Genomic DNA, 24,106 nt, shown 5'->3' on the forward strand with positions numbered 1-24,106 from the left:
GCTTCGATAAGCGTTCGCGTGCCTTATGGGCCGTTGAAAGCACTCGAATAGCCCACACCCGAAAGCATTCGGAGCCGGATGGGTCGGCGAATAAATCACACATATAATACACACAAATTGCGGTTATTATGCCGAAAGTGTGCTACCCTTGCTTTTTAGTGAGTGACTTCGTGGAATTAATGCGATTTTTTTAATGAAATAAAAAGAAATTTTGACTACACGATGAAGTCTTTTTAATGGAAATGTTTTTATCATTTATGAATAGAAATTTTATGAATTAACTCTTTTAATTTTTTTTTATATCTTGAGGCAAGAAACTTTAATTAAATTGTAATTTTTTAAGAGTTAATGAATTTTTCTCGGATGCGGTATGCTAGATTTTTTAATCGCTATGTTTTTTATTTACTCATTCGTTTCTTTTATCGCTGCCTAGTGGCTACCCTTTTATAATATCGTTCCAATTTTAAGGGGTTGTGACCGTAAAGATTAAATTTAATCGTTTGCCCTTTTGAAGGGCCCTTCAGTTGGCAGTATTGAAGTGAGAGACCTTGTGATAGAGTAAGATGGATTCCCGCCTCCAGTAATAAGTCTTGCCGTCTTTATTATTCGCCGGGAACTTTGATTAAACTCTGATTAATTGAGACGTCATGCTACTGTGACAATTTATTATCAATTTTCGTTAGAACCGCTCTAATTATTATTAAGTCTACACTGCTATGACCTTGCATTAGGTCGTTTTACTGTAACTTTCGTCATTGAAACTCTCGATAAAAAAGATAATAGAGCAAACATTACTTCTAATTAATATATACATATTGAAAATTATATTTATTTTATGTTGGAACAGTTTAAAATGATAGTATTTCTATTATGTACAACACACAATGTAAAACACACATCCAAGTTGCCTTTATTGTGACACTTAAATGCTTTCAATGATTTAAAAAATAAATATAACGTATCCTTTCTTATAAAAACATATCTATTAATAAGCATTTCTTTTTGCAGATCGGTTCATTGAAAGGCTACTATTTACTATCGCATCACGAAGTACATAAAAGGTCAGCGGAGCCGAGCCACGAACATCATCGCAAGTTGAACGACGAACCTGAGGTAAGTCCTATTTACATATGTTGTATCAATTGAAATCCTAGTAATATTATAAATGGATGGATGTTTGTTTGAACGTACCTCCAGAACGGCCGATATATCCCGTGTCTGTGACCAAGAGGGATACAATACATACTAGTCGGTTTCCTATATGATATGTTTCTTTCATTTAACACTTTCCCACAAGCTTTTTTCGCGATTTCATCCGCGTGGAATTTAAAAAAAAAACTTAGTAAATAGCATATGTGTTCTTCCAGACTATGTTCTACCCTTTAATTCTATCTGTGCTGAATTTGCACCCATCCAAAAAGTTTCACATTCATAAGAAGAAGGATGAAGTAAGATTTCTTTCGTTTTCACTATGTTTTTTCATTGATGCAGGACATACAGAATAACAAACAAATTCAAATAAAAGCGTCAAAAGCTTTTTATTTGCAGTAGCAAGCTATTTTTCCCTCGGACGTCTGTCGCTCTCTAACAACTGTGAAATTGCCCCGTCCGAATGTACGCGAGACGACTTGTTTAGAATAAAGGATATAAAGAATTGCATGTTCTACGATGTTAAGAAGTTTCTAGTGTTCTCTCCAAGTAACTCAAAATTGCTTCTACATAGTACTACTACTACGTTTGAAGAATATTGCATATATTTTACATATAAAGAATATAACCAAATTATATATATTTTTTTTATAAATTTTGGTTGATGAAATAATTATTTTGTTGAGTTTAAATATCATCTTTTATCTGAGGAAATCGTAAAAGAATTAAGGTTATGTTTAATTTGATATCTCACTATTCATATAAAATTACAACAAATTCATGGAAACATAATACATAATACTTAGTCTGGTATCGCCCGCGACTCCGTTCTCGCGGAATAAATAATAACCTAATCAGTAGCCTATGTGTTATTCCAGTCTATGTTTTACATCTACGCCAAATTTCAGCGAGGTTTATAAGGCCGTTCTGCAGATACCTTCTAACAAATATCGATCTTGTAATAAAACTCCATGTTGAGCAAGACTAATATTTTAATGTACCCTCTGAATAAACATAAAAATGCACAGATAACAAATCATTCACCTGTTTATGAATACAGATACTACATCATCCTCCTTCCTTTTTTTTTTTAACCAAAACATTATGCAAAAATCTTACAAACTAATTAGAACAGCAAAACTTAAACTAAACATAAAGTAAATCCTTTTTTTTTTTTTTAACCATAATAATAACAGAAAAAAAATTAAACTATTAACATTTAGCTTAATGTAAAACTAAATAAGTATTTTAAACTTCAATTACGGAAACAAATTTTTAAACTTATTTTTCGCTGAAATAGCCGCCTGTCTAACATCAATTTTTTTGCGCATTATTATTGGGTAAGAGTGAAGACGTTGCGATTGTGGTGGCCTCGTTACCTAGGTCGCGTTGTAATGCCGAGTCTGCGCTAGACGTTCCCGGGATGCAGCCGCTCTCAGTGGGTTCAGTAGCGCCATAGGCACTGCCCTGCTGACCAATATTAATCAAATGCCGCCTATTCCGTCTGTAACATCTGCCCGCAGCATCACTAACAAAATAAGATCGTGGTTGCGCAGCGCGCGCCTGCACACGGCCGCGCCTGCGCCGACTCACTCCGTCCGCGATGATCACCTCCTGCCCGGCCTGTCCGGCCTGCAGCTCCGGGAGCGCCCTCGAGTGCCAGTCGTATCTAGTTTTACACTTAAATTGTTTTTCTCGAATGTTTTTATAATCTTCGCTATTGTCTCGAGAAGGTTTAAGTTTGCTCAAATGTATGGGAAGCCGAGTATTTATCCTACGACCCATCAATAACTCCGAAGGTGAAGCGATGCCGTCACGCGGTGTCGCTCGAAAATTTAATAATCCTAGATAAAAATCAGTGCCCGACAAATACGATTTCTTTAACATTTCTTTTACAGTTCTAACAGTTCTCTCACTCCGTCCATTCGACTGCGGATAATGGGGCGACGTCGTGATATGATCAAAACCCCACGTCCTACAAAACGATGCGAACTCTTTCGACGCGTAAGCGGGCCCGTTGTCTGTCACCAGATGGGCCGGAATGCCGTGTCGAGCAAATTGCTCCTTTAAAGCGCCGATAACTGATCTGCTACAAATATTCGTTAACATAACTACCTCAACAAAATTCGAAAAGTAATCCACTAATATAAGATAATAGTTTTTTCCTATTTGAAAAATATCTGAACCTACCTTGACCCAGGGTATATCAGGTATGTGATGAAACAAGAGGGGTTCACGCGGGGGGCGCGGAGCGCGCTCTGTACACGCTGCGCAGCGCCGCACGCGCTGCTCGACATCGCGCGACATGCCCGGCCAGAACATGACTTCGCGCGCGTGCCGCTTGCAACGGTCTATGCCCATGTGCCCGTCGTGAACGCGTTCTATCATCTCCTTACGCAGACCGCGCGGTATATACACAAGATTGTCCATAAAAATTATGCCGTCGACGTATTCAAATAATTCCCTGTAGGACCACTGCGCGCGAACACGTTCATCGACTTCATATTTATTATCTGGCCAACCGTTACCTATATAGGATATTAAAAGTTGACACTCTTCATCTTTGGCCGTAAATTCCTTAACAAGTTTTGTTTTTTCACTACTGAATCTGACATTTTCTAACAAAAAACAGGTCTGCTCCTCGACTTCGTTACTTATGTTATCCGACAATATTTCTCCTAGCGGCGCTCTCGACAGTGTATCCGCAATATACATATACTTTCCGGGCTTGTATACAACTTTAAAATCATAAGCTTGTGCCCTCAACATCATGCGTTGGAGGCGAGCCGGCACCGAGTCCAAAGCTTTCTTAAACAAGGATTCTAATGGTTTGTGGTCTGTCTCCACCGTAACGTCCGACCTACCGAAAACATATTGATGGAACCGCTCCAACGCAAAAACGATAGCCAGTAATTCCTTTTCAATCTGCGCATAGCGACATTGCGTGTCGTTGAGCGTCATGGAGGCAAACTCGACGGGACGACCTCGCTGCAGCAGTACGGCGCCGAGCGCGCGCGCACTCGCGTCCACCGACACCAGCACTGGCGCGCGCGTCTCGTACAACGCCAACACGGGCGCGGCGCTCAGCAGCCGCTTGACGCGCGTCACCGCCGCCTCATGTACCCTGTCCCAGCACCACACGCTATCCTTTTTTAACAAACATCTCAACGGATAAACTTCCTCGGAATAATTCGCTATATATTTCGATAAATAATTAACCATGCCCAAAAAACGTTCCAAAGACGGCCTATCTTTAGGTGGTGGCATATCCGTAATAGCCCTTAATTTACTCTTATCTATTTGCATGCCGCTAGCGCTGAAAGTATGACCTAGATAATTAATTTGTTTTACGGCGAATTCACATTTTTTACGATTAAATTTAATACCTACTTCTCTGGCCCTATCGAGAAGGGCCTTTAAGCGCCTATCGTGTTCTTCGATATTTACGCCCCAAACGACAATATCGTCTACGAACGAGTCAACGCCTTCTAAATCCTCTAGAATCTGTCGAATTTTTGAATGAAAAACTTCCGGTGCACAATTAATTCCGTACGGTAAGCGCAAGAACTGGTAACGGCCGAAAGGCGTCCCGAAGGATGAGAAACTTTTCGTATCACGCCTAACTCCGTCATGCGATTCAATTCGACTAACAACTTTTGTCTAACACCTATAGGTATTTTTCTAACAGGACATATCGACGGTTGTACACTCTCATCGATTACAATTTTATATTTACCCGGTAACTTGCCCAACCCCTTGAACAAATCGTCGTAAGATGTAATGTCAATAGTATGGATACGCCTTATCATACCTAATTCTTCACAAGCATTTTTACCGAGTACACTTTGACAATTATGTTTAGTAACAATGAAATGCAAATTATATGTACGACTTTTGTATGTCCATGACAAATCACATGCTCCGACAACAGTTAAGTAATTACCACAAAATGACTGCGCTCTTGTGTTATCTGAATATAAAATAGCAAAGTCGCATCCTAGTCTTTTAAACGTATCTATAGAAATAACATTTAGATCTGAACCCGTATCTAACTTAAATAACTCGCGATTTCCATTACAATTTAAAATTAAATATTCATACCATTTGCCGCCATACTTGTTGTCCTTACATTTTTCACGAAGAGTCGAAACATGATAAAGATCCTTATCACTATCACTTTCGTAACTTTCATTTAATTGCATTACTTTTTTATAAAACTTTTGCCGACAACACTTTTTAAAATGTCCTATTTGATTGCATAAAAAACAAATAGCTTTTTTAGCTGGGCAGGTAATATCACTATTGCAATTGTAATTAGCGCAACAAAGGCATTTAACTCGCGGCGAGACTTCGGAGTGCCGACGCGCCGCCGGCGGGGGGCGCTGTTGGCCGCCGCGACCGCGCCCGCGCCGCCCGTTGCCCCACGCGCCCGCCACGGCGTCCACCGCGAGGCCCGACGCTCCCGGCTCCGGCTCCGCCGATCCGCCTTTTGTTTCTTCTATCTGCTGAGTCTCCTCGTTAGACATTTCATTTGCCTGACATATTTTTACTGCCTTAGCCAGAGTAAGATCCTCGGTCCTGAGTAATCTTTCCCTCACGACGCCATCCGCTACTCCACAAACTATTCTGTCGCGTATCAAGCCGTCTTCTAAATGTTCGAACTCACAGGACTGACTCAACAATTTAAGTGCGGTGACATATTCGTCTATGGACTCCCCTCGGTTTTGAGATCGCGTAAAAAATTTAAATCTGGTGATCGTCGTATTTTGCTTCGATCCAAAGTGTTCATTAAATTTTTTCACCAAAATCTCGATATCCTCGGCGTCCTCATCTTTCGTAAATTTAAACGTAGTATACACATCGTAACCTTCCGGGCCGATTAAATTCACTAACAGACTGCTTTGTACATCTTTTGTACTTTTGTGTACTCCCGACGCTTTCAAAAAGACTTGAAACTGTTTATACCACTTTCGCCAGGCGTCTGCGCGCGCCGCCGGCCCACCTTGTAAAATTAATTCTGCTGGAGGTCTAGCGTGCTCCATTTTAGCGCAAAACTACACATTTCTAATAAAATCGTAATTTAACACCGCTGTCACCATGTAATAAAACTCCATGTTGAGCAAGACTAATATTTTAATGTACCCTCTGAATAAACATAAAAATGCACAGATAACAAATCATTCACCTGTTTATGAATACAGATACTACATCAGATCTATCCAACCATTTATCCATCCAAACATTCGCAATTATAATATTTAAAGTAAAATTGTACCTATACATGTAGGTATAGAAGAGTGAGGAGTCACTTGATTTTTATTGTTTCACGAAATATCATAAGGGTATAGTCAGCGTAGTTTATCGTTTTTATTTCTTATTTAACCATTGTTGTTGTCAGGTACGATGGTTCCAACAACAAAGAGAGCGGCGGAGAGTTAAGCGGGACTATACGCAGCGAGACGCCGGCTTGTGGTCACAATTCAGTCGTCGTATGCCTTCCCATCGCACCCGACACCGTGCCCTAAACCCAACGCCTTTCTTCCCCGATCCATTGTTCAAAGAACAATGGTATTTGGTACGTCACCCTCCCTTAAAGTGTAATTATTAATTACTCCCTAAGACATATTCATTTAAAACCTGACTTTAAATAGTTAACTACTACGTAATATATTCATCAGTTCACGACTCTTTATCAAAAGGAATGTAATCGAATGTCTAAATATATTTGTAGAATGGAGGAGCAAAAGATGGTCTAGACATGAACGTAGCCCCAGCTTGGCAAAAAGGTTATACGGGAAAGGGCGTGGTGGTTTCCATTCTTGATGATGGTATCCAAACTAATCATCCAGATCTTGCGCAAAATTACGTAAGTATCAAATTGGTTAATTTATGTATAGAAAGGGAACCACTAGATATATTCATATTTCATATATTTCTACGACTTCATATATTTTTACAGGATCCTAACGCTTCAACAGATATTAATGGAAATGATGATGATCCAATGCCTCAAGACAATGGTGATAACAAACACGGTACAAGATGTGCAGGGGAAGTGGCTGGAGTAGCTTACAACCAGTATTGTGGTGTTGGTATAGCTTACAACGCCAGTATAGGTGGTGTAAGGATGTTAGACGGTGTAGTAAACGATGCTGTTGAAGCTAGAGCATTAGGATTAAATCCAGATCATATCGATATATACAGTGCTTCATGGGGACCTGAAGATGATGGCAAAACAGTTGATGGTCCAGGACCATTAGCAAGAAGGTTTATTCTTATTTTAATTTAATATCTTACTTTATTATAGTAGTAATTGATTTCTATATTTTGTATTTTTCTTATAGGGCCTTTATTTACGGTGTCACAAGTGGTCGAAGAGGAAAAGGCAGTATATTTGTATGGGCTTCTGGAAATGGTGGTAGACATACAGATTCTTGCAATTGTGACGGTTATACGAACAGCATTTTCACGCTATCTATCTCTAGTGCTACTCAAGGAGGATATAAGCCGTGGTACCTTGAAGAATGCTCGTCCACTCTTGCCACCACTTATAGCTCAGGTACACCAGGACACGATAAGAGTGTCGCAACCGTCGATATGGATGGTCGGTTAAGACCTGATCACATATGCACAGTAGAGCATACTGGAACATCAGCATCTGCTCCTTTAGCGGCAGGTATTTGTGCATTGGCCTTAGAAGCTAACCCAGAATTAACCTGGAGAGATATGCAATATCTAGTTGTCCTTACATCACGACCACAACCGTTAGAAAAAGAAACAGGTTGGATTATAAATGGTGTTAAAAGAAAAGTAAGCCACAAATTCGGCTACGGTTTGATGGACGCATCAGAAATGGTAAGCTTAGCGGAGCAATGGGTGTCGGTACCACCACAGCATATTTGCAAGTCACAAGAAATTAACGAAGATAGGTCAATAGATTCTTCTTATGGTTATACTTTAAGTGTTCACATGGATGTAAATGGATGTAGCGCAACTGTTAACGAAGTACGTTATTTAGAACACGTGCAGTGTAAAATATCACTAAGATTCTTCCCTAGAGGAAATCTGCGAATACTTCTCACGTCTCCAATGGGGACAACGTCAACTCTACTCTTTGAAAGACCAAGAGATGTTGTGAGTTCTAATTTTGATGATTGGCCATTCTTAAGTGTGCATTTCTGGGGAGAACGCGCCGAAGGTAGATGGACATTGCACATTGTAAATGCTGGAAACAGGCATGTCAATCAACCCGGAGTACTAAAGAAATGGCAGTTAATATTTTATGGCACCTCAGTCGAACCGGTTAGACTTAAAGGCAAAAGGCCATCAGCGATTGCTCCTCCTTTTGCATTCCCAACCGCCGCTGATGGCTACGATTCTGCCGGGGATTCTTTTTACAACACTGACGCGTTTGCCAATTACCAGAACTTTCCTAGTTTATTCGCTGCCGGCTCAGACCCGGAAAAAGCGATAGCCCAACTCGACGGACATAACGTCCCTTCTCCGCATGGGGAGAATGTCCTCGCTGATAGTAATGATAAGCGCGTCATGCATGAATGTGATCCCGAATGCGATACCCAAGGATGCTATGGAAAAGGACCTACACAATGCATAGCTTGTAAACATTATCGACTTGATGATGCCTGTGTCTCTCGTTGCCCACCACGGAGCTTTGCGAACCAAGGCGCAGTTTGCTGGCCGTGCCATGAATCTTGCGAGACTTGCGTTGGACCGGGCCAAGATTCTTGTTTAACTTGTGCTCCAGCTCATTTGCTGGTCGCAGATTTGGCTGTGTGTCTGCAGCAATGTCCCGATGGCTACTGGGAGGACAGCGAGTCCTCGGTCTGTAGGCCTTGCGCCGCTCATTGCTCGACGTGTTCCGATAAAGCCGACTCGTGCACTTCATGTGAGCATCACTTAGTTCTGCATAATGGTACATGCTTGGCGTCCTGTCCACCCTCGTACTTTGAAACTGAGGACTACTCGTGTGCTAAGTGCCATTCATCTTGTGACACGTGCGAGGGTCCTGCGGAAACTCAGTGTGTGACTTGTCACCCTTCGAGCTATTCTTTAGAAGGCCGGTGTGTTAACGCATGTCCTAGTGGATACTATGCGGACAAGAAGAGAAAAGAATGCATGAAGTAAGTATCAAGTTGTGATACAAGCTTTAGGTAGAAAAACAGATTCCAAAACTACTTTATTTTTCCAGATGTCCTGTTGGTTGTTCTACTTGTATAAGCACCTTTTGCATGTCTTGTGATGCCAACTGGGAGTTAAATAAAAAAGGGAAATGTATCCAGACTGGGTCCGACAAGTGCAGTTCAGGCGAATACTTCGACGGTGCCAATTGCAATCGTTGTCACACCGCCTGCGACTCCTGCTATGGTGACGAGGATACCAATTGCCTGACGTGTCCGTCACCAAATCTATTAGAAAATTACAAGTAAGTTGTTACAGATATAATAATTTACTAATATTACAGATATTTTTACAGATTGTATAAATCTTCAAGCTGCTTTTTGCATGAAACATCTCGCTAGAGGAATGTGTTTATGGGCAATGATGTTGTAGATGTGTGCCGGAGTGCAGCCGCGGCTACTACTCAGAGTCGGGGCGGTGTACGCGCTGCGTGCACGGGTGCTCCGCCTGCGTCTCGCGGCTCAACTGCACCGCCTGCGCTGGAGCCTTGCGCCTTCAATCCGGCGCCTGTCGCACCTCCTGTGCGGATGGGTGAGACTAATTAATTTACAAATATCTTATTTTAACCAATATTCTCTCAGTTAAAAGTTTCATATCGTAATAAAACGACAGCTTTAATATGTAGTGCTATGATGAGTTCATATTCTAACTTTTGCTGATAGGTGGGATTCATTAAGTACGTAACCATTGAAATACGTTTTATCAGGCGAAATTTTGGTCTAACACCAGTTAGTAGAGTAAAAAATAGGAAATAAGAGTAATGTCGTATGAATCAGGTACTACGCGGACCGGGGCACATGTGCTAAGTGTTACTTGTCGTGTCGCACTTGCATCGGGCCGCGCCGGGATCAGTGCGCCTCCTGCCCTTCGGGTTGGAGGCTGGCCGCCGGGGAGTGTCATCCAGAATGTCCGCAAGGTAAGTATTTCTTTACATCACAACAACGTTCGTTACGTTCAAAACTTAAAGGTTGATATAGTATGAAGTGCTTTGTGACCATATGCTTTTTTTTATGACTCTAATGCGGAAGATTAGAATTTATGGTTTCTTCGTTAGGTTTCTACCAAAGCGTAGGTGGTTGCCGGCGCTGCCACCACTACTGCCGCGAGTGCGACGGCTCGGGGCCGCTGCACTGCCGGTCGTGTCCGCCGCGGTTCATGCTCGACGGTGGCCTCTGTATGGAGTGCCTCGGCAGCCAGTACTACGAGCCCAGCAGCGGCGTCTGTCTCTCCTGTGACAACTCTTGCCGCACTTGTTCCGGTCCGGGGAGATTCAGTTGCTCGGGTTGTTCGAGGCCGTTGCGACTTGACAGGTCTGTAGAAAAAATGATTTACCACTGATATGTAACATAGTGTTTCATACAAGTTTCACGTCTAATCTGAAAGTTGATTTTCGAATTTCACTTTTTAATTGAAAATTTAACTTAGCATCAGGCCTTTTTTTTCCTCTGTTTTTGTCTTCCTAATTAGGTAACAGTTTTATATATCTATGGTTAGGAACATCGTTAGGAATATTGTGAGCTAAAGAGATAATGTTTACACTACTTAGTGTTAAAAGTCGCGTGTAGTTATCAAGGATTAATGGCTTTTTGTCCAGGTTGAACAACCAGTGCGTACCTTGCTGCTCGGAGCGAGGGGCCTACGGTAACTCATCAGCTTCCGAATGCTGTCATTGTAATATGGATACTGGTAAGTTTTTGACTTGTATGACCTTCATTTATGTTTTTTCACCTATGTCATGTCATAACTTATCTGTGATGAAAAATATTTAATAAAGTAAACAATTACAGGTGAATGTATAAACTCGTCTGTGGCGGGCAAGCGGCGCATAGCGGAGTGGGGCGCGCTGCAGCGGGAGCGCGCGCCGGCGCCCAGCGCGGCCGCACTCGCACTCACTGTGTGCGCCGCCGCCGCCGCTGTATTCTTAGCTGTGCTGTTTGTCTTACAAGTAAGTGTTATAACCCATTATACAGACCACATACATTTTACATGACGGTTTCTTTACAGATAAAACCGTACTAAAGGTGGCCTTTTTGACTTTAATATTCTTTTTTTATCAATCCAGATTTACCACTGCTGATTTTTTGAACTTAAGACAATGTTATGAATGTTAAGATGGTCGTAAGATATATCTAAATTAAAAGCGTATACCTTGAAAATTAAATCTTTAGTTAAATATTCTTCTATTGTACTAGCAAACTTGATTTAACGTTGTGCATTAATAAACCATTTGATTTTACTATCCACTATGCTAGATAGAAAAGGAGATAAATGTGTAGGGATATTTCAGATCTTTACAATTCCTAGATTAACGATTTAGCAACAGTCTAAAATGTCAGGCGGCAAGCCAACTGTAAGCCAGCAGCAAGCCAGCTGTAAGCCATTGTTCGTCCATTGTCGCGAGCACTCTGTTGACGCGCGCTTTGTGGATGGCTTCATTAACTGCTGCTAAATAACTAATGAACAAATGGAATTGTTTTTCTGTTTACAGTTTATTACGTTTGGTTCTATTTAGTTCTGTAAACTTTATTTGTAAATAAATAAATTAAACATAAAATAGATGTTACAGTTGTCTCAATAATAATTATTAAAAAATCCCAGTTATTCAGTTATAAATTAAAGTAAATATATACTCTGTCGTGTCTATTTATTGAAATAATAATTTTGCCATAAAAGCTATGCATCAAATCAACATTAAAATGTTCAGGTCCAGTTCCAAATTCATTTCTTCCAAGGTCTAAAATCTAAAACTCTCTCCATAGCTCCGCAGTGCAAATCGTCCAAAATCTACAAAGCGCGGTGTGATATACTCCCCGCTCGCTTGTAACGACGAGGGTGACATCACAGTGCTCACCTCCCACACCTCGTTCCCCGTCGAGCCGCCCGAGCAAGTCGGCGAGCATGTTCGCGAGCATGTCTGCGAGCACGAACACGAGCCCCTCCTCGAGCATTCCACATAACGCGCGCTGTGATCCTAGACGTAAGTGACTATTGACGCTCTTTGATCAGTTCAATTTGGTGATTAGAATTTTACAATCGAAACATAATTTTAATTAATAAAAAAATATATAAATAATTCTTTAAAGAATAATATTTGAAAAACTTAATGAAGATATTTTTCTAGAAGAATATGAATCAAATGTCAAAATTGAAATCATTTCCTTTATTTTTTTAAAAAGTAACACCAATGTAACAATATATTGAAATAAGTTAAAGTTTAACCCAATTTTTAAGAAGTAAAGATTGATATTGTTTTGAAAATTAGTACCTTAAATGGTTGCCGATTCAATTTTGGACTTAGATTTGTAAAGTCCATAGTGATATATAGACTTTATGATAGAAAAAAAAAATACAATTTTCGGTCACCATTTTGAACTAGACAAATGTAGGCAATCACTTTGTATATCGGATGTGAATTGAAAATAGGGACAATATCTCATGAAGGGAAGCGAATGCGCTCCGAAGTGATCCTGGTTAGCTGTAAGTTCAACATTTAGTGATATTTGGTCGCAATTTTCCTAGGTATTGAATTTTTATGGAGGACCACATTAAATCAAAATAATTATGTCGAATATATTTTTTGTAAAGTTCATTGTTGTCTAGAATTGTTGAAGATTGATAATGTTTGCTATTTTTTAACACTAGGAGCAATATAATTTAAGTTAGAAAAAGGTTCAATATCTTACCTTTCGTGTATCTTTTTAAAAAGGTACATTGGTAGAGCATTATCAGTCTTTAATTGTTATGTAAAAATAAATATCACGTTATCATAATACCGTGGTGTAGATACATTATGAAAAATACTACTTGTAATGTAACAAAATAGGTGTAAATTTAAAATATATGAACAAAACGTTCTCATTTTGAAATGAAATCATTGTGATATAAGCAGTCAGGTTAAAGGAATTTGCTTTGAATACTTTAAAATTGATTTGGTTAATTTTTTTCGAATCTCTTATCGTTGGTTTCTAAGACCAATATCTTTGACCTAACAGTGACGACACTATGTTTTAAACGAGGATTTTGTTCTCAGAAATCAAAAAATGTTCAATCTCGTTTTTATTCTATCTCATTTTGGTTTAATTATATTTCTAAATTTATAAAGACTTTGCTATCTTTTCTTAATCTTTAAAAGATGTAATCCAATTAGAAAAATTATTATTTTCTTTTCTTTTAAAATTTCTGTTGATAATAAAAACATTTTTGATACCCAGCTATTGTTTTGTAAATTTCAACTTGCTGTCTTACATCATTATCTGTCACAATTCTGTATAAAAATATAATTTTAGCTAATCTTAATATAATTTAGGTTTCACAAGTTACCATAGACAGGATTTGTACAATTATTCGAATGATTTCAAAAGCCAATAGTTTTAAAATTCGTTTAGGAAGACATATTTTAGTTATAATGCCTTCATTTATTTTTAAGTAGAAAAGCTTTGTTATTCCTTTCTACGTATACTTCGTCTTTTGCTTTCATATCATTGAGCGCCGATGATGCTAAATTTAGTTTTTTTCTTGTGTTATTAGCGAATTAATTAGTTGTCATTGAATTTTATGTAAAATTTTAGATTAATCAATTTGAAATTTTCAATTATATTTCATCTGAAAATTAGATAGGAGTAATATCGTAATTTTTTATGTCGATATCTTTTTGATATTTTGATTACGGAATTCAATTGTTACCATCACAAATGTATATAAAGCTAGATAGATTGTTGAATCGTTTATAAATGGTATATAATATAATAACTTTTATCTCTTCAACAATATTAAAGATATTGCATGTTTATTTTGCTAGTTTTGGCTAAAGTTCTGTCAATTAATATAAAATGGTTATAAGAGTTTTGATGTTTGAATGTTTTATTTTTCTTTGTATCTTTTGTACTTATTGTAATCATTCTTGAAATCTGATATGGTGAGTATTGAAGTTCATTTTGATATACGCCGGAATTGTAAGTACAGTTCGAAGTCCGGAGATAGTATAGCTCTGTTATGCATTCACATACTTTTGTATCACTCTGACGCGACTGCCGAGCTTTGTTCGTATGATTCTGGTGTATTTCAAAATGAACTTTTAGACCTCGATGGATGTTATGTTTTGATTGAATTTTAGCTTGCTACAAAATTTTTATTATATTTATGCAATTTCGATCTATCTGTATTGCGGTTTTTTTATATTTTGTTTTAGTGGGAATCTTTTTAATTGAAAATGTATTTTTGTATGAAATGTTCTTATGTGCAATTAATATTTATAATAAAAGAAAGTCTGCGTCAAATGCGATGTTTTTTATTTCGTAGAAAAAATTATATTACAGAATAAATTATTCCAATCTCTTAACTGAAACTTTTTATGTTTGCTGTATTTAAAAATATTATAAATTAAATAAATACAATTTAATTATCTCAAGAGAACAACTTTACAGTCTTCTAATAGTTTGAAACTTTAAGTCCCCTTTGACCCTTCGCTATTAATAATTATTCAATTTGTACCCTACACTTCGTAAGGGTCGACTCTTGTGAGTTCGTTAGTGACACGAGTTAAATTGACATAAGACGGAACGAACTCAAGAATTAACTCAATATATGTCACTAATCGAATCACCAATAATGTTGTCCCTCTTATTTTCTTTGAAAATAACAGACATAATTTGTATAATGCAATCACAGCTGCGTAATCCAGTCTTGCAATAAGACGTAATCCACGTATGTGAAAAGGTGAAGTTATTGAAACACAGTTTCTACTGCTTTGGATTTGTTAATGTAAGGATTTGTACCGGAAGTTAACTTAAAACTGAGGAAGTAATTATGGCTATTTTTATATTCTGCGATGACGAAGCTACAAATCAGTTGTATTGTAGTATAATTGCACAATTATAGGGAGCTAAAAGTAAACATTTGGAAAGGCAGTCCTCAAGGTAAGAGTCCTCTGTCGTCTCTTTGTATAATTCCCGACGTTGTAAAGTTCCAGGTTTTAAAAATATAGGTCAAGAACTTTAGATATGTAATTTAATAAGTTCACACGAGAAATACAAAAGAACAAAGCTTTTATCCTTCCTTTGGATCCACCATTTACGATAATTTAATTTATTTTCTGCAGAAATTTCGTATATATATATAGAATTACTAGCTGTCGCCCGCGACTCCGTCCGCGCGGAATCAAAAATAAAACTTAATAACAAGTAAGTAGTTTGTATTCTTCCAGACAATATTTTACATCTGTGTCAAATTTCATCAAGACCTAGATACCCTTCCGAAGATACCTTCAAACAAACATCCATCCATCCATCCATTTAAACATTCGCATTTATAACATTAGTAAGATTTCAGCCAATATAAAACCTGAATGAATAAACGAAATACATACATCCTATGTACAATTTTGTCATCAAGGGATCACTAAGCGAGACCCTTAGTGTACATTTACTGTTTATGCACAATAAATTACTTAATGCAGCAGTAAAAGTATTACACAGATATATAAATGTCTATTTTTTGCTCGCAATTTTGACCACGTGGAATAAAAATATAATTCTAGTAATTTTTCAATTATATTCACATAAATTATTTAATTCTCATAATTTTTTTTTTAGTATTGGCAACATTTAAATTAGTATAATTTTTTCCTATGCTGGCAACAATTTGTCTTTTGGACATAAGTATTTGCAACCATAACGCACGCTATCTTTCATAAAATGTGTATTTAAGTAACTGTTTTCTGTAAATAAAGCATTTGTTACTCAGTGACAATGTAGCTTTCTAATAAGAATTCAACGAAACGAACGAAAATAAAAATTTAGTAAGATTTTATCATTACAAAAATACAAATCTTCAAAATATTAGTATAAATAATTCCTAAAGGAACAGAAGTTGCACTTTCATTGATTTGAACTTCATTTCGCGTAATCATTTTTATGGTTGAAGGAGAAAAAAACCAGTCTTTTAGCAATTTGCAAAAGCTTGCTGTAAAGTAAAAGAGGTCGCAGGTAAGACCAAGTAAGGAAATTTAATTCACTAATAGTGTTCAAGTCAAAGGTGCAGAATTGCGATTTCCTTTTCAAGGCATCTTAGTTCAAAAAATATGTTTTCAACATAAAATAATTTTTTTAAACATTTCTATTTTAACATACTTTATTAAGGTAAGTTCACACTACAGAAATATAGTTATACTAGCTGTCGCCCGCGACTCCTTCCGCGCCCAGTTAAATAAACTTAATAGGGGTATGAAAAATAGATACAAGCCGATTCTCAGACCCAGTGAATACGCATAATATAAAATTTGGTGAAAATCGGTAAAGCCGTTGCGGAGGAGTACGGTAAATAACATTGTGACATGGACATTTTATATATTAGACGTGCCTCATTATCTTTATTAGAAATGAAAGGTTTTTGTTATGTGTTCCGACAGTGTAAACCCATATTTAAAAAGTAAAGCCGAATAATAATAATAATATTTTATTAGTTATGCTTAAGAAACACTTTTGTTTATCCAAAAATAAAGCTCTGAAATACCAGACGTTTTTACAAAGTTAATATTTACGTAGAACATTAAAACTTTGTTGTTTTATTGCGCGCTGCGGAGAGCTGTCTTTTATATCCTCGTTATTATTAAGTTGAATTAAATTTATTAAGAAATGAATAAACTTGGGCATGTTTTTTTTTTTTTTTTTTGATAATTTTCTCAGTAGATGGGTAAGTTATAAACTTGTTATGTAGGAAAACAAAAAAGCAACTTTTTTATATTTTATCACACAATTGCATTTATAAATAAAGGAAAAAGACTTGACTATTTTCAATTTTTCTATATTATAAATGCAAGTTTAGATGGATGGATGAATATTTCTTAGAAGGTATCGGAACGGCTCAACTGATCTTGATTGACTACGATGTAGAACATAGTCTGGAAGAACACATAGGTTAATAAGTATTTTTTTATTCCACGCGGACGGAGTCGCGTACTATAGCTAGTATTTTCATAATTTGTTTTCATTCAGTATCCACGTGATTTTATCTAACTAGACTTTGATAAACTGCAGTTTTTCGTTACCTCAAAGAAATGCCAAGAGCTTTCCACGTGACGACTTCTGAGAATGTCTTTTGCTGACTTTTTCCTTGTTAAAAACTAAATGACAATTCTATCTTTTAAAAGAGTGGAAATAAAGAATTTAGACAAAGATTTAGTCTTTCAAAAAAGTCTTTATTAAACTAAATATTAATTAGAAGTTTATTTACGTTATTCGTAACTAAACAATAAAAATCTTGGTGTTATTCTAACGAAATAACTACCACACTGTCTTAATTGCTTACTAAGGGAGAAACTTAGTGTAGATTTTAATATGAAATCTGCACTATGAGAATACTTTAACGAAAGGTTAACAACACGAATATGTGCAAAACTCTTTTTAGCCGACTTCAAAAATAAGGATGTTATCAATTCGACTGTATTTTTTTATTTTTATATTCTATAGGTTAAAATCTACTAGTCTTCTAGTTATTTAAAAAAAAAAACAAAAAAATGGGACCCATCTGCAAGCACTTCCTTTCGATTAAAATAATTTTTATCAAAATCGGACCACCAGGGGCGGAGATTCGCAGTAACACACATAAAAAAAAAATCAGTCGAATTGATAACCTCCTTCTTTTTGAAGTCGGCTAAAAACAGAAAACATCATTGATACTAAAACAGTTGAAATTCGCGTTAAAGTAAGGCCGAAACAATTGCAACAACAAATTTGTGGTTAGATGAATGTCGTTGCAATAAATGCTTGACAATATTGTTCTACGTCCAGCTTAGGTCAATTTATTTGCCACAACAGATGTAACGCGACGTAAACGCGCATTAGTCGCGTGTCACTCAAACGCCGTTAGCAAAAACCGCGCGATGGCGTTTTAGATTTATAAATAGAATTTATTTATTTTTCGTACAAGACTTTATTATATCTTTTTTTTTTTAATAGAAAAATACAAGTTTTACTCAGCGATGTAAAGCCAAATAATTTTTAACACTCCATTGGTTCAACTAGCCAGAAATACTTATTATTTTATAGATTAATTCGTAATTAAAGATAAGTAATATAAGACCATTAAGGTCCATTTAGGAAGAATTTCGCTAAGCTGACGGCCAACCTCCAATAGTGGAGAGGCACAAGAAGAAGAAGAAGAAGAAGAAGGTCCATTTCCATAAGTCAATTTTCTTAGCAATTTAACAGAAAAAATCCAAAGTTTACTGTACTATTGAAAAGAGAGATATGACCTCACTTCAGTTAGTGGAAACGAGCGATAGAAAAACAACAAGTTACACATGAAAAAAGAGCTGTTTCTAACCGCACTGTTTCGAAACAAATTCCGAGTGCACATGCAAATTATTTTAAATTGGATACCGTAGCGATAGTTCTCATGTCTTGAAAAAGATAACACGTGCGCTTCTATTTTGAACATTAAAACAAGGTTGGAGAGTGTAAAATCGTTTGCACGTATAACGTTCATTGGCGGTTTGTCTGATGCTCCTGTACCGTCAGTTATTTCGCTCCGCAGGATGAACCTTGCATGCGAATTGGCTTGACGGAAAAATTGTTGCTTTAACTTTTATATGTTACCCGTTTATAATAATTTTATTTTATAAATTCAAATATAAGAAAAATGGCCAGTTTTATCTCAAAAATGTGTCAATACCAACGTGAACTAGAATTAAGTCATTCAATCCGACAAGAAAATTGATCAAATACCCTATTTTATTTTCTGTTTAAAAACAATAAATCCTTTACTTAAAAAAAAAATAGAAAATAAATTACATATTTAAAAATCTTTACTAATAACGAAGGGCACATTTTAAAATGTTTGTCTCTCCGCGTTTGTTCCGGGTAACGACTGGGCCGATATTGACTTGACCTTGACAGGAAGGTAGCCGATGTATAACTAATGACTCAAGAAGTCGCGTGCGACCTCTAGTGTTACATATTTATATTACGTGGAAAATGTGTAACGGTTTAATGTACGAAAATGCATTCCTTTTTAAAATAATAAATAAAATATTATCGAAATCAACATAAACAGATTGAATATTTTATTTAATTATCCATTGATTTACTTTACATTTTAAAGGCCTGTGCCCTGGTGTTTTATACCCTTTTAAATAGTTACAGTAAACCGACGTGTGGTTATCACAAAAAGCAATTTGTGAAATTGTGATAGTTTACACGAATCGTATGAAAAAGGTTTTTGAAACTGATTATGTATTAAACAAAATTATGAAACAACTTTAAATGCGATTGAAATTCAATCATTTTAAAATTTATAATAGCCGCTGGTGGTTTGCTTGAAATTACTTCAATATTTTGGTGATTTTTAAAAGCTTCTTATTATTATTTGAACATTATTATGTAACACTTCGAGCATCAGTGGCTCAGGGGTTAAGCCCTTGACTTGGAATCTGCAGGTCTTGGTTCAAATCCCGCCATGAGTAAGAGAAGAAATTTAAAGATGTGTCAAGTCAAACAACTCGTACTTGGCGAGCGTGGTTGACTATGCTCTAGTCATCCTTAACTTGGGGAAGGCTCCGAGTCCATCAGTGGGGACGTATAGTGAGCTGATGATGCGATGATGAGCGTATTAAAGGTTTCCAAGTTAAAGTTGTAAGTAAAATATATGATCGGAAGTGAGCGAAAGATCAAAGGTGATACTTTGATTGGTTAGTTCATAGTTCCGTAAAGATTCCGAGTTCTGCTCAATGATTCGAAACATCCACGCCATACTGGCTGCGGTCGGTTGCCTCTATGCTTCAATGATTAATTAAAAGTTTGTAGGAAGCGATATAGATCGGTACTCTACTAGTAACACACATATAGTTGAATAATTTTTCATATCTTATTTATTATTAAAAGGTGGCAGAGCAAGCAGCCTCGAGAATTTTCCGAAATAGAGAGGCGACTACTGCCGATTGACATACACAATTGCAGATGCGTTGCTTTAATCAACAGAGAAGGGGATACATAGAAATAGAAAATTTACCTTTAATATGCGTCACTTCTTTCGTGAAATCCCCATCAAGACTAAAATTAGGTCTCCGGTACCATGGTCGTGGTATTGCACTGGGCGAAACATCCCATTCGTGCAGCGTTACTGGTGTGTATCACTGAAATTGTACATTTGAAATTTTATATTGATACTATTTAAAGCAATTGCAAATAACTGTAAATTAATTTTAATGTATAAAGCTATTTTTAATAGAATCGTGTTGTAAACATAAACACCTAGGTTGCGAAAGGCTAAGTAAGTAGGTCTTAAATATAGGAATACTAGCTGTCGCCCGCCTCTCCGTCCGCGCGATATTAAAAAAATTATAGCCTATGTTTTCTTCCAGGCTTTGTTCTACAGCTACGCCTACAAATTACAGCGAGATCCATGCAGCCTTTCTGGAGATACCTTCGAACAAACATCCACCCATACAAGCAAACATTCGGATTTATAATATTAGTAAGAAGTACGATTGGTTACGTTAATATGTACTCATATCATTTCACGTCAATTGAACAATTATAACAATTATTGTTATTAATTCGTTAGTCGCAACCACGGTGAGATTTGATTGTCCACTTTGCGGTTAACTAATTTGATATTATAATTAATGAATTAAAATAAAATACTACACGAAAAGCAATTGGAGAACAAAAACAGAAATAATAGCAGCAAAATGTTTAAAAAAATTTATTGCTTCAAAACTTTCATAAGTAAGTTTTGCCCGATTTTTTTTTCCAAACACAGTAGAATCTGGATAAGTTTCCAGTTTCGACTGTTGTGAAATTATTTTATCTTATTATACAGTAAGCTAGTTAAATAAATCATCAACGCAATTAACTAGTACTAGTATTATTTTAGTCTTACTTTTTGAATATAATTTTCTGCAGGAAGAGTACATATTCCCGTCTATAAAGAAATGTTTATTTCCGTTTGGCCGTCCGTGATCGTTGCAATAAAAAGGCGAGGGTCGTTGATGTTTCGAATGCACGCTATATTTACATATCGAACGAGTAAACATCGATATATCGATATAACAATGAAGTACACAACCCTACGGGTCAGCGAGCACGGCCCGATATACGTTCGGTTCCTATATTCGACTCAGTTGAACTCTCGAAATTGCAAGTCACAATGCATATATGTATTTGTAACTTTTATTTTTATAGATCTGAAAATTTGTTTATGTTCCACTTTTAGAGTATATGTTTCACTTGTTTATGTTTCACTCTTAGAGTGTATATCAACAAAAAGTACGTTTTATTATAACAAATATAGATTACTACACTATTATTTCGCTTCTTCTTCTTCTTCTCAGCCACGTAACGTAATATTTGGGGGAGGCCTATGCCCAGCTGTGGGAGCTGGGTATGCCCAGTATGGTATAGCCACGATGATCGGTCTTGTGCAACCCGCATCCAGGATACTATTATTATTACTATCGTTTATTTCACTACTTACTCTGAATTTTATTGGGTAGTATTTATTTTTGGATGAGCTTGTATGTATGTTAATTACATTGTAACCTCTTGAAAGACTGAACTGATTTGGACGAGTGAGGTTTCAATCGATACATTTTATTCCCCTGATTTAAAAAAATATGAAAAAAATATTTAACAGAAGAGTAGAAGTTCGTCATTCATGATTTTTGTGTAAAACAAAATGACAGTTCAAAACTACAAACTAAATAAATACACCGAAAGCGTATGCTTTCGGTGTATTTATTTACTCTAAACTAAACTAATTTATTATTTAGCGACGAAACAGTGCTGAAAAAGCATTAATTATTTTGAGTCAAACCTTTTTTACCACCGAATTATGTTCCAGAGGTTGGAGAATGGTGCTGAAACCTTTAAAAATAAATAACATAAGGTAACATGCATTTTATTTTAAACGTTACTTAATTCGTCGGTTAAATGGCATATATAATACACAATATGTCTTCGAAATCGACAAAGATCGTAGAACCTTATTTAAAACGTGTCTACTATTAACATTGTAAAAAAAATCTATTTTGTGTAATTTAATAAATGTTATTAAACTAACGGACACTAACGGACTTCGTTCGTACTCAGAAAAGTATAAAATTTACTACTGCAATCAGAGTCTTTGAGTGGTCTCCCTTTCCACGTTTCACTTTAACTGAGTACTTTCAATATTTTGTTTACGTTGACTAGGATGCATTTCTCGTTTATATCAAAAGGTGGCAAACTAGCAGACGGATCCACTTGAACACGCCAAAAAGCGAAGCAACCGCTTTCCATAAACATCCGCAATTACAGAGGCATTGTCTACCTTTAATCAACAGAGCAAGAGCAGCAGCAAGAGGATATTTCCCCGTCCGTTCCCCTCTTCCGCCAAATCCACTTCCCCTTCCCATCCTTTCCTAACAAGAAAATGATGGGAAGGGAAAGAGGACAACAAATTAGGCCTCCGGCACGCACGCTCATCAGACGAAACGCGGAATTGCATCCACGTCACGCCTATCTTCTGTATGGTCGTGGTATTTCACCGGTCGACCTGGCCCATTCGTGCACTAAACAAATATTGTTGCGGGATCTACCACTATCTAAATATAATATATTAAAAGGGCTATTTTACAATACGTTCAGTGAACTCACCGATACACAACAAAATAAGTTGTTCCACTACAATAGACCAAAGGAAACGGCCTGGATCTAAAATGCGCATCGCTTTCAGCGCTGCTTATTAAAATCCTAACAAAACAAAATGTTTCATGCTCTTATTCTATTGTTAATAAAGGGTAATATGCCCTGTTAAAAAGTATGTCAGTTCTAATGATACTGAATATTTTAATTTAAAAAATGTGTACGCAATTAATAAAATAAGTTTTGTCGACATTGTTTTCATCAATTCTAAAGAATAGAACAATAACTAAAAATCATTTCTTTTTTTTTGAGTTGTGATCGAAATTGGACCAATGAGCGACCACCAGTTTATGTAAATATACTGCACGATGAGACATCATGTTTTTTTTTTTAGTTGTGGCACTATGCCGCTCGAGAGAGCGCAGATTTCACCCTAACAAATGAGACTGCATGTTTTATTAAGAAAATAATGGTAGACTGGAAAATTACTGTTGTAATATACATCTGAAATGATCAGTTCTGTAAAACAAAAGCAGGCTATATTCAAGTCGTGTTACTCTTCGTAGAGCGTATAATTTTGAATCGTAAACATGTGACCACTACAAAGAGCGTTCTTGTCCGACCTTTTCTTTGTTATTTCACATTGCGAACTGGTACGCGTATGCTTAACGCCGCAATAAAGACAATGACTTTTTAATTTGTAGGCTTGTACACAATGTTTATTATTAAAAAAGCTGTCACTGTAATAAGCATTGTAGACAGTCACGTTAAATGCAGATGCTTTTGGAAACGAAACACCTGGGATAAGTTTGGAACCAAATTTGTATTTTTAACTAATAAGTAAAAAAAAAATTATTGACCACAAATAGAGTATAAATAATACTTGAGAGGTGTCAAGGGACACCCGGATGGACGAAGTTCCTATGAATTTTCGTTATATATTGTCACGTCGTTGCCATGGTTACTATAGCAAAAAGTGTCGTGACAACTTTTCGTAAGATTTTTTTCCGTCTAGCCCCCTTTCACAACGCGCGATAAGGAACTTCGTTCCAAAAAGAAAATTTCTTTACACCACTTACCTTTGCTTTCGGAGACCAAAATCCTATATAAAACTAATCGTCAAACATTATAACAGGGAT

The 24,106-nt window shown here is 36.6% G+C and overlaps 1 protein-coding gene across 1 annotated transcript in view; it reads left to right on the plus strand.

Moving 5' to 3' along the window:
• The window catches only part of LOC106709159 (furin-like protease 2), a 193,127-nt gene extending 180,745 nt beyond the window's left edge, over positions 1-12,382 (plus strand). The window contains exons 3-14 of the mRNA XM_045682868.1: positions 1,009-1,113; positions 6,548-6,724; positions 6,881-7,015; positions 7,109-7,416; positions 7,494-9,290; positions 9,359-9,592; positions 9,721-9,879; positions 10,125-10,264; positions 10,403-10,658; positions 10,943-11,034; positions 11,136-11,293; positions 12,108-12,382. Coding sequence (XP_045538824.1) covers positions 1,009-1,113; positions 6,548-6,724; positions 6,881-7,015; positions 7,109-7,416; positions 7,494-9,290; positions 9,359-9,592; positions 9,721-9,879; positions 10,125-10,264; positions 10,403-10,658; positions 10,943-11,034; positions 11,136-11,293; positions 12,108-12,305 — 3,759 coding nt within the window. The 3' untranslated portion in view covers positions 12,306-12,382. The remainder of the gene's footprint in view (positions 1-1,008; positions 1,114-6,547; positions 6,725-6,880; positions 7,016-7,108; positions 7,417-7,493; positions 9,291-9,358; positions 9,593-9,720; positions 9,880-10,124; positions 10,265-10,402; positions 10,659-10,942; positions 11,035-11,135; positions 11,294-12,107) is intronic.
• Positions 12,383-24,106: the final 11,724 nt, after the last annotated feature.

This window comes from Papilio machaon, chromosome 20, assembly GCF_912999745.1.
Source record: "Papilio machaon chromosome 20, ilPapMach1.1, whole genome shotgun sequence".
Lineage (NCBI taxonomy): Eukaryota > Metazoa > Arthropoda > Insecta > Lepidoptera > Papilionidae > Papilio > Papilio machaon.